General features: G+C 34.8%; 1 protein-coding gene across 1 annotated transcript; it reads left to right on the top strand.

Annotated features, from left to right (window-relative positions):
* Window positions 1-997: 997 nt before the first annotated feature.
* Window positions 998-1,558, top strand: LOC112786570 (zinc finger protein 3-like). Its single transcript, XM_025829941.1, has one exon. The coding sequence runs from the start codon at window positions 998-1,000 to the stop codon at window positions 1,556-1,558; it is 561 nt and encodes a 186-aa protein (XP_025685726.1).
* Window positions 1,559-12,385: the final 10,827 nt, after the last annotated feature.

Raw genomic sequence — 12,385 nt, 5'->3', positions numbered from 1 at the left:
TTATATGATTTGCTATTATTTTCATAGTTAGTTATTCAAACAAGTTCTTGATCTCAATAAAAGAGGAGGGGGTTCTAATAAGAGTAAAAAAAATAAAAAACAGCAACAAAATATACATTTGACACATTTTAAATTTATTTTTTATTTTCACCTCCATATCATACACAATAAAACATCAAATACTAACTACACAATCATTTCTTTGGCATTGCCATCAAAATCAAATTTGTAAGATCAATTTGATATAAATTTCTATTTGATCCAAACAACATGTTGAACCAACACGTTGAACTCTTTAAATGCACAGATAAATTGAATTCAACAATGATTTTAAATGTTACCAATTTTACTTTTTTCTGGTTAAACATTTATCTATCTTCAATCTTAAACGCATATTTTAAAAATATAATAATAAAAATTTTTACATTAAAAATATAAAAATATATATCTTTTTAATAACTTTTAGTAAAATATTTTTTATTATATTTTTAAATAATCATACTAAATATACACTAAAATTAATTATTAATGTAAAATATACGTTAAAAATATATTAAAATATACATATATTTAAATACAAATATATGATAATTAATTTTTAATGTGCATATAATATTTTTTATTCCAAAAATATATTCATAAAACACATTAACCATATTGTAAAATAAATATTATCAATGACATAAAAGTTGTGATACATTAAGACCACTAGTCTTATATTCTTGTTATGGAGAGTTTGACTACTTGAGTAATTAGCCACAATAAATTACTATAGTCAAATAATTTTATGGAAACTTATGTAAGGAAAAACATAATTTGAGAAAGAATTAGTCCAAGATGGCTCATATCACTTCAATTCCTCAATAACATAATACACATCATGAGATTCTTTTGTATATATACAAGCCTTGGCCATATCTCTCTATCCATGATCCATTCCCATAAATTTGAAAAATAAATAAACAAGTTCTATCTCTCTTCTTTTTTCTTTTGAGTCATGGTGGCAACAAATGGTTCCAATGATGATCTCAAATATGAACAACATCAAGCATCAAACCTCCACAAAAATTCCCATATACTAGAATTTGTGAAGTTAGCCAATGATAATAGTTCAATTCATGAGTCCAAAGTAGTGGAAGAACATGATTTTTTCCGCATAGAGCACAAGACATCATCAAATAATTTAGAGACAAAGGCCTTTTTATGCAACTATTGTAAGAAGGAGTTCTCTTCTTCACAAGCATTAGGAGGGCACCAGAATGCACACAAACAAGAGCGCGCGTTAGCGAAATGTCGCCGAGAGATTGATGCTGGTGTTTTTGGTTACCCATATTGTTTTTCCTATCACCCTTACCCTAGCTTTCCCACACACCATTTTTGTGGTTCTTCTTATAACAATAATACTATTAGGGCACTTGGAGTTAGGGTGGAATCTATGATTCATAAGCCAAATTTATGTCCCAATAAATGGAGTGGAATCATGATGAGACATGCTCACCAAACAAAGAAGACAGAAGGCCCCTCTAGCTCTATGCTTGATTTGTCACTTAAGCTCTAAGTTTATAAACCTAAATTGGTAGTAACGGAGACCAAATATTATGTATGAATAATAGGTTTTAATTTAAAGTTTTTTTTTCTTAGTGGGTCAAATTAATAAAATTGGGGGAGGGGAAGATAAACATATTATGTATACATTACTATAAAACTCAATGGTAAGTAGGTCATAATCCCCAACATCCTCCAATAATATTGGTTCGTTTGTTAATTAGGTTCTAGTTGAAAATTTTGTGTATTACTGCTTGGATAGTGAATTTTATATTTTCTTTCTTTCACTTTTCCCTATTTTTAAGTTTTTTTAGAGAAAAAAATAAGTCAAAAACTCTAAACGATTTTTTACAATTATCTTAAAAGGCAATAAAACCCTCAACAAACAAATATTTTTTTTGCTCCTAATCTTTATTTTTATGAGATTGATTAGTTTTTGTATCAATGTTAACAGAGAGACTAACCAGTCCTACAAAGTTAAATATTAAAAATAAAAAAAAGATATATTTTTTTTATTTAGAGACCTCATAGTCCTTCAAACAAAAATTATCAGATGTCAGCTTGGGTATTCACTCTTTTTTATATCAAATTATGTATTAGTAATGTGTAAACCTCCCATTAGATCTATTTGTGATTTTGTTTTTCATCAATAAAGTTTGATCTATCTTTTGCCAAAATAAAAGGTTATGTCTTCTAATAGAATGATGCATGAGTTTAGGGTTGTTATCTAATTTCATTATGCCTATTTCTAGAAGTGTACTTGTAAATTCTCACTCTTCTTAAGAGGTTTATGCTTTTATCTTATTGAACTTATCTGTGATTTTCTTTTTTTGGTCTCATCAATAAAGTTTATCTTTTGTCAAAAAAAAAGGTCAATGTTTAGAATGGTCTTCGAAAACTTTAATGAGTACAATTCTACAGTAATCTTTGAACATTGTTTATCAAAATTAAATATATCCAAAAATTAATGAACAATATTAAAATTAGAGAAAATAAATCAAGATACAATAGTGTCTGGATCATGTAATGTGGTTCCTATTAGAGATATGTAATAAATTTGTTATAATTTAAATTTAAATTTAAGATAAGTTAATTTATTTGGCTTTAGGATAGGTAAGTTTGTTATTATTTAAATTTGAATTTAAGATTTGAGTTAATTTGTTTGACTTTGGAATTATGTTTAGGGATAGATTTTATATTTATCATTTTGTTATTCAATTAATTATGATTGTCACCATTTCTAGTTAAAATTGTAATTGATTTTATACTCTAGAAGGGAGAAGTACCAAAAAAATATTAAAATCTAATTTATATTCGTTAATAAGGATTTAACTAATATATATTTTAAGAGTACATATTCAGATTATTATAAATAAAAAGTTTTAAATTTTTTTATCTTAATAAATGCAAAACTAACATATTAAACATTTATGGGTTGATGATTGATTTGCCACAATATTTTTTTTGTTTTTTATTTTAAAAAATATTTTTTATTTTTAACATTTCACATCATAAAAAACATAATTAATTTATAAAAAAAAAATTATTTTAAACGTTGAAAATAATAAAATATGTTTAATTGGCCAATGTAATAAAAGAGGGAGTAAGAACAAAAATCAACCATAAAAATTCGGTGTTTTAAAGTGGAAATATTTTTAAAAATGTGATAACTAAAGATTCTGACAATAAAAAAATGTTTTTTTAATTTTATTTTATTTTTTAAAAAATCTTTTTATTAACATTTTTTTTAAAATACTCGATCAATAATATTTTTATTGGAAAAAAAACGCTCAAACTAATTAAACTTTTTTGTATTTTACATTTTTCTCATCAATGACTTTAACACGTGCTCTTAGCTAAACTTTTAAACCCATAACATAAAATAATTATATCACTGTTGTAAAATAAAAAAATAAATATAAATAAAAAAGTATAACTAGAAGATTATAATATTAATGTTGTTCATTAGTACTATTATTTTATTATAATAAAAGTAAATTATATATATATATATATATATATATATATATATATTTATTGTAGCTTATACTCAAAGAAATAGAAAAAAAAAAAGAGTTCATTGTAGAGTACAAATACATGAAAAGAGGAAAAAGTATTTTTGTTGTATATATTATCTGAGATCTTTTTACTATTTATACACGCATACACGCACAATGTTTATTTTTTCAATTTTATTTAAGTTCAGTTTAACTTGGAAGTTTCATTCTTTTATCATAAAAAAAATTGAGCCGTCCGTATATTGAGCTGTCCATATAGAATGGACATCCTATGGACATCCATATTCATTAATTGAATGGACATCTATATTTCATATCACAATACTTTTTATTAGATGTCCATTTAGAATTATACCTCGTTAAAATCTTACTAAAAAAATTTAATGAAAAAAAAAATTAGTAAAAGAAAAGAGTACAATATCATTTGTGATGATGACTGCATCATTAAAAATCTTGTCAAGAAAAATTCAATAGGGACAAAAACTTGACCAAGGAAAAAAGAGTACTGTCTCTCCCTCTTGTCGACATTATTTAATATCTCGAAATCGATGCATCCCAATCTGATGTACCAATTTTTCAAAGGAAGATTTTGTAAGTGACTTTGTAAATAAATATGCTAGATTATCACTTAAGCGGATTTGTTGGATATCAATTGTTCCTTAATTTTGAAGATCATGAGTGAAGAAGAATTTGGGAGAAATATGCTTTGTTCTATCACATTTGATGTATTCACCTTTAAGTTAAGCAATGCATGCTGTAATATTTTCAAACATAATAGTTAGAGCTATCTTATGATCAATCAGTCCACATGACGACAAACTATATTGGATCCAACTCCTGAACAAAAAACACTCTACAGTCGTCTGTTTCGTAGACCTCCATGATATAGCTGTACCAGCATATGTGAACACTGAACAGGTATCCTGTTTGAGATCTTCTTTTGTGTGGATCAGACAAGTATTATGTATCTGCATAACCAACTAGTTATGACTTGGATCCATATGGATAAAATAATCTCATATCAACCATTCCACATGAAGATATTGAAAGATTTGTTTGATCCCATTCCAATGTCTTCTAGTTGGAGAGGAACTATATCTTACTAGTAAATTCATAGCAAATGATATATCGAGTCGTGTATTATTAGCAAGATACATTAATGCCCCAATAGCACTGAGATATGGTATTTCACGACCAAGGATATCTTTATTTTCTTCTTTAGGACGGAATTGATCATTTTTCACATCTAAAGATCTTACGATCATTAGGGTACTTAATGGATGTGAATTATCCATATAAAATCTCTTCAATATCTTTTTCTGTGTATGTTGGTTGATGAATAAAAATTCTATTTTTTATATGCTCGATCTGCAGGTCGAGACAAAATTTAGTTTTTTCAAAATCTTTCATCTCAAACTCTTCTTTTAGAGCTTTTATAATTGTTGAAATCTCTTCAAGGGTTCCAATGATATTTAAATCATCAACGTACAAAGCAATTATAATGAATCCAGATACAGTTTCTTTATGAAAATACATGGACAGATATCATCATTCTTAAATCCGCTTTTGGTCAGATACTCAGTAAGACGATTATACCACATTCGTCTAGATTATTTTAAACAATATAAAGATTTTTACAATTTGACTGAGTATCTTTGCAAATATTCATTGAATAGTTTAGATATCTTTAGTCATCCAGGGACTTTCATATAGATATCATGATCTAATGATCTGTATAAATAGATTGTTACCACATCCATTAGATGCATATGTAGTTTATGGTATGTAAATAAATTGACCAAATTACGCAATGTTATTGCATCTACTACAGGGGAATATGTTTCTTCATAATCTATACCGGGCCTTTTGTGAAAAACCTTGCGCCACAAGTCGAGTTTTGTAGCGTACAACTTTATTTTTTTTATTTTGTTCTCTCACAAATACCAATCTGTATCCAACAGGTTTTACAACTTATGATGTATGGACTACATGTCTAAAAAATTCACATTCTGCAAGCGAGACCACTCATCCTTCGTAACTTCTTCTCATTTTGGCCAATCATTCTTTCATGGTCCTCAAGGAAATCAAATACTTCATAATGAATGATGTAATTTTCAATAACATCCTTTAAAATAAAATTTGTCTCTTTTTCTTTGTTATTATTTTTCAAAGATGCTTGATAAAGATCAACTAAGTGCCTTGAGGTACGCAGGTACATGACCAATGGCATTTTCCACCACAACAAAAATATTTATTCTCTATTGATTTATTTTGTCCATTATTTCTTTCTTTATTTCACTTTTGATGAGATCTTTTTTTGTGAACATAATTTTTTTTTATTAACAAAACATTGCCATTTACCTTTTCTAAGGTTATGATTTGCTGCATTTGCTTCAGAAAATGGGGCGACACCAGTTGGGCCCGCTTCATTATTTCTTAAAAATAATTTATTGTTACGTTCAGCAACAAGAAGGTAAAAAATTAGCTCAAAATATTTTTAAATTCCTTTTCTCGATACTGCTGTTGTAGGAGCACATTCGAGGCATGGAAGGTCGAGAAAGTTTTCTCTAACTTGTTATTATCAGTTATCTTTTTTCCACATAATTTCATTCGTGAGGCAATTCAGAACATTGTTGAATTGTATTCATTTAGGGATTTAAAATCTTTTAGACTCAAGTGTGTCCACTCATATTAGGCTTGAAGAAGTATCACTGTCTTTTAATGATTATACATTTCTTCAAGGTTCTTCCACAGATCTGTAGGATCTTTTAGTGTGAGATATTCATTTTTCAATCATTCGTCAAGATGACGAAAAAGGAAGATCATGGCTTTGACTTTATATTTCCGGGATGCATTATTTTCAGCTTTAATGGTATCTCCAAGATACATTGAATCAAGATGAATTTCGACATCTAATATCCATGATAAGTAATTGTTTCCAATTATATCAAGAGCATTAAATTCATTATGAAAGAGCTTTAACATAATGAATATTTATTACTTGAATATTTCTAAAATTTGATCAGAATCTCGTGCTGATAACATATTGAAAAATAAATAAATAAAAAAAGAAATAAATATAAAATAAAAAATATAAATAATTAGTTCTAGTATTAATATTTACCAATACTATTATTTCACTATAATAGAAGTGAATCATATATATTTACTAATATTATATATGTTACAGCATCTTATACTCAGAGAAATAAAAAAAGGGAGAAAATTTATTGTAGCATACATATATATGAAAAGAGAGAAGAGTATTTTTATTGTATATATATTATTTGAGATCTCCTCATTATTTATACATGCACAATATTTATTTTTTCAACTTCATTTAAGTTCAATTTAATTTGGGAGCTTCATTCTTTTATCATTAAAAAATTGAGCGGCCCATATAATAAATCAAAGTCACATATCATTAATTGAATAGACATCCTTATCCATATCACAATAATCAATAATGACTTAATTAAAGTTGGTATTTGTGTATGCAATACTTTTAGGATTAACTGATTAAGGAATAATTGAATTTAATGCATTTGCTAATGTAATAATATATTACAATAAACAACAACTTAACTTTTAAAATGGTTTTTGAGATTGATCTTTTGCATTAATTTTTTTTTCAAGATTTTAATTACATTTTAAATGCTTTTTAAAATTAAAAAAAAAATTGCACTATGTTAATCTCTCAATCCCTTTAATTGCGTTCGATTATGAGAATAGAACACTGATTAAAGATAAAGACATACATAAAATTAATATTCTTATATTTTATTTAGTGATAAATTAAAATAAATTATAAAATTTTAATTAATTTTTTTTCATACAAAAATTTTAAAAAAAATATAATAATAAAAAATATAATTATAAAAATTTAATAAAAATAATAAAAAATAAACATAATTTTATACTTTTGCATTCTTTTTTTTTGAAATAACGAAAGCTCAACACAAACCAGTGGAGCAAGAAGTCAATGTGCTACAAATAGAGAAACAAGGAAAAAAGAACAAAGAAAAAAGACCATATAGCCTGTTATCCCCAGCACTACTATCAACACTCTCCGGGATTACTGTCCGTCCATTCTTTGTAGCTCAGAAGCGTTTTCTGTTGTATGAGGTCAACACCTGCTATCTGATTGTTGAAAATCCTACCATTACGTTCCAACCAGATGTTTCAAATCACTGCAAAGAACCCAGTCAACCACCGCTTCTGCTCTTGTTTACTCGTGTGCAAACCAGTCCAACTCTCAAACAGACCTCTGATGGAACCCGGCATAGCCCACTTTCTACCAACTGACCGCAACCAACAGCACCACACTTGCCATGCTAAATCACACAAAAGAAATAGATGCTGGACAGTTTCTATCTCCTTGTTACAGAGCACACAAATATTATCACTGTGATGAATAACGCCTAGCCTACTCAACCTGTCTTTGGTATTAACTCTACCAACAAGTACAAACCAGCCAAAAAGCTCAATCCTCGGAGGCACCACTCCTTTCCACAATGAACTTGTGAAACTATAGCTTGTGATCGCTGCTGGCAGATTCTCCGATTGAAGGACCCGCATAAGAGACTTAGTAGAAAACACACCCTTACTATCAAACTTCCAGACCACATTATCCTCCATACCCTGTGACAGCTTTACTGGCTGTAACCTCTCGTGCAGCTGGTGGACAAGTTCCAGCTCCCATTGGAAAATCTCTATTCTCCATTGGAAGTTCCATATCCACTCCAATACATCCCAAAACCCACAATCCCCTACCACCACTCCTTGTTGGTTGGACACAGAGAATAGTCTTGGAAACGCCACTTTCAGTGGCCCGCCTTGCACCCAGTTATCCTCCCAAAACAGGGTACTCCTTCCATTCCCTACTTCCATGGCCAGGCCAGTAACCAATTTATCCCTTAGTCGCTGCTCCTTTATGTTTAACTGGCATATGTCCTTCCAATGCCCGCCTTTCTCTGGTATCTTCTGATTTACCAACATGACATCAGGGCTCAAATTGTTACAGGAGCAGACAATTTTCTTCCATAAGGGGGAATCCTCCTTTGAAAACCGCCACCACCACTTAAACAATAGTGCTGTGTTCCGAAGCACTGCATCCCCAACCCCCAATCCCCCAGCCTTCTTCGGAGCCTGGACCAACTCCCACCTAACTAATGGGATACCATCCTTCCCATCCCCCTTACCCCACATAAATCTCCTTTGCAGTGCAACCAGCTTGTCCACAACCGCCTTTGGCATCTTGTACAGACTTAAGTAATATATCGGCAGGCTATTCAATACCGACTTAATGAGGATAAGCTTGCCTGCTTTATTCAACACCTTCGCTTTCCATAGGCTGAGCTTTTCTTGCACCTTATCTATGACTGGTTTCCAAGTCTTCACTAGCCTCGGATTCGCACCTAGAGAGATTCCAAGGTACCTAACTGGTAACACAGCTTGGTTGCACCCCAGAAGGCCGCACACCTGATCAACCCACTCCTGCTCACAGTTTACTGGTATCAGATTTGACTTATCATAATTGATGCTCAACCCCGACATCAACTCAAAATACCGTAACAATCTCTTATAATTTACCACTGTCTCTGTGTTTTGGGGACAAAATAAAATTGTATCATCCGCAAATTGAAGGTGTGATAATTCTACATGCTCACCTCCGACCATTAGTGGTTCAATACGTCCGTTTCTGACTGCTACCCCCACCATGCGATGCAACACATCAACCACAAGCACAAACAGAAGGGGGGACAGGGGGTCCCCTTGTCTTAGGCCCCGCTCCATGTTGAATGGCTTGGTTGGAGACCCATTCACCAGAACTGACATAGATGCCGTGCTCACACACTCTTTTACCCAATCCCTCCACCTCTGGCCAAACCCCATATTCTGAAGTACAATATCTACAAAGCTCCATCGGACTCTATCATACGCTTTTTGAAAATCAAGCTTGATAATAGCCGCCTTCTTTTTTCGCGCCTTGAGCCAATGGACCGTCTCACAGGCAATGAGCACACCGTCATGGATTTTCCTACCATTTACAAATGCCGTTTGGGTCTCTCCCACCAGTCCTGGCATAACCGATCGCATCCTTCTTACCAAAACCTTCGAAATTACCTTGTAGACACAGCCCACCATACTAATCGGCCGGAAGTCCTTGATTTCCTTAGCCCCCACAAACTTTGGGGCCAGTGTCACCCATGTGATATTCACATTAGATGGTAACTCTGCCGTTTGGAAGAATTCCAATACTGCTCCAGTGAACTCCTTTCCAATCTCCTCCCAGCAATTCTTGATGAAATTCATATTGAACCCATCACTCCCTGGGGCCTTAGACGATTCACAATCCCATACTACTTCCCTGATTTCTTCCGCCGACGGCAGAACCTCCAAGGCCTCAGCCTCAGCCCTATCAATCTGTTTCAGTAGCCCATCACGCACACCAATTCTCGGAGCATACTCCTGGCGATATAGCTCCTTATAGAACCCCCTAATTGCATACTTTATTCTTACCGGGTTCCGCACCAACCTTCCCTGGATCATCAGAGCCTCAATTCTGTTATGCCGCCTTCTGGCCGATGCAATGTTATGAAAATATCTCATATTCCTGTCCATGTCCCTCGCATGTTTGGACCGAGACATCTGCTTCCAGTGAACTTCCTTCCTGATGTACCACTTTTCACAAAAACTCACCAAAGCCTTTCTTCTAGTTTCCGTCGTACCGTCATAAATCCCATCACTAACCTGGATGTCAAGCTTCTTTATTTCATCCTCAAACCTCATCAGTCTACTGTCCATATCGCCGAAGTTATCCTTGTGCCACTGTCTCAAAGGCACCGTCAAAGCCTTCATTTTACCAATAAATGGAGCATCTCCCAGGTTCCTCCATTCGTCTCTTACCATCCTCAGGAAGCCCTCATGGGTAAACCAGGCATCTAAACTCCGGAAAGGTCGCGGGCCCCCTCGTATCCTAGCATCCTTCACAATTAACGGGCAGTGATCTGACAGTCCCCGCGGACCACCTTTTACCCGAATGTCAGGAAACTCCTCAACCCACTCAACAGAAACCAGCACCCTATCAATTCGACTACATGATTGACCCCTAAACCATGTGAACTTCCCATCAGAGAGAGGTAGATCCACCAACTGCATGTCTTGAACCCAACTCTTAAACTCCTCCGCTGATGCCGGCAGAGTCGTCCCCCCTTTCCTTTCCTCCACTTGCAGTATCTCATTGAAATCCCCTAGCAAGCAGAGAGGGACTTGGCACAGTCCCGCAATATAGCTCAATTCTTCCCAAACCACCCGCTTTTCTTCCCTCCCGTGCACCCCATACACCAAACAGAACGCACAATGAAAATTATTCTTTGTTAACACTCCTTCAATGCACAACCACCTTTCTCCTTTATAACAATGACTAGTCTGAAACATCATGTCATCCCACATCAATAAAAGCCCTCCAGCCGTCCCATCAGATTCCACAAACTCCCAACCTACCGGATTATCTCCCCAAAGTCTTGCAACATCAAATTTTGAAATCACCTCCCTTTTCGTTTCAATTAACCCCAACATATGCAAATTATATTTTTTCTTCAATGATTTCACCATACTTATTTTCCCATCCCCCTCAACCCCCTAATATTCCAGCAACTCATAATCATTTAATCAAAGTATTGTTCACCTTATTTTTGTTCTTCGGACGACTCCTTCTTGCCTTTTCTTTTTGTTTTGCCAATCTTCTTTTTGCTGCTATTTCGTCATTTTGAGCTTTCAAAATACTCATGATATCCACATCATCATCATACAGCACAGCACCAGATTCAACAGCCAGAGACCAAGTAACTTCATTTTCATGCATCTGATCCTCTTGTGAATTCCTGGCCATATCTTCCTGGTTGGGGTTGCTGTTTCTCCTTATGCCTAATCCTGCGCTACGCCCCTTCACAGGCGCTCCTCCACCGTTCGCCCAACCTTGCTCACAACCCAATGCTGTTCGGTTAGCCCCCAAGACCGCTTCCTTCCCTCTCCCTTGGTCCACCAGCCCCGGTAAGCACCCTTGATCTCGGCCATCGCCCATGGTCCCTGCCCAGGCCACCGGAACCGGCACCAGACCCTCATCGACCGCGCCCCACTCTTCCCGGAACCCCTCCCCGACACCAAGCCCTGCAGGAACACCCTTCCCCGCCGATTCCATCGCATCTCCCTGCATACCATCCGGCGCCACCGTACCAGCCACCATCGACGGGATCTCTACCCAGACCACCTGCACCGGCAGCAACCCCTCATCGCTTGCGCGCACCCCTTCATGCATCCCCTCCCCGACACCGAGCCCTGACTGACCACCCGTCACCGCCGAGGCCATAGCAGCTCCCTGCAAGCCATCCGGCGTTACAGGCCCCGCACTCGTCGACAGGTCCTCCCCCATCTGCTTTAGACTTCCGCTTCTGCCACCTCCCACTAGGGTTGTCGCCGCCTCAGACCCTTCACCACCCTGTGCTTCGGACCAGCAAGCCTGAGAACCTGGTATGACCCGTCTGTCCGATACCCGACCCGCCTCACCAACACTTGGATCTTCAGATACCCCCTTATCCACCTGCCCGCCCACCTGAGGCCCACCCACCTGAAGCCCACTCTTCCTACCCCTCCCCAACCGCGTTTCAGTCAATTCCCGTGGCCCAGAATCACACTGAATTAGAATTGGACTTCTTGGATCCAATTCCCTACTTTTGCATTCTTATTTCAGAGTTCTATGTTTGAAAACAAACACAACTTTTATGTTGAGTTACTCCTTTTGCTATGAGTGACCTGATATA

This window comes from Arachis hypogaea, chromosome 20, assembly GCF_003086295.3.
Source record: "Arachis hypogaea cultivar Tifrunner chromosome 20, arahy.Tifrunner.gnm2.J5K5, whole genome shotgun sequence".
Lineage (NCBI taxonomy): Eukaryota > Viridiplantae > Streptophyta > Magnoliopsida > Fabales > Fabaceae > Arachis > Arachis hypogaea.
This window is presented reverse-complemented; position numbering and strand designations above follow the sequence as displayed.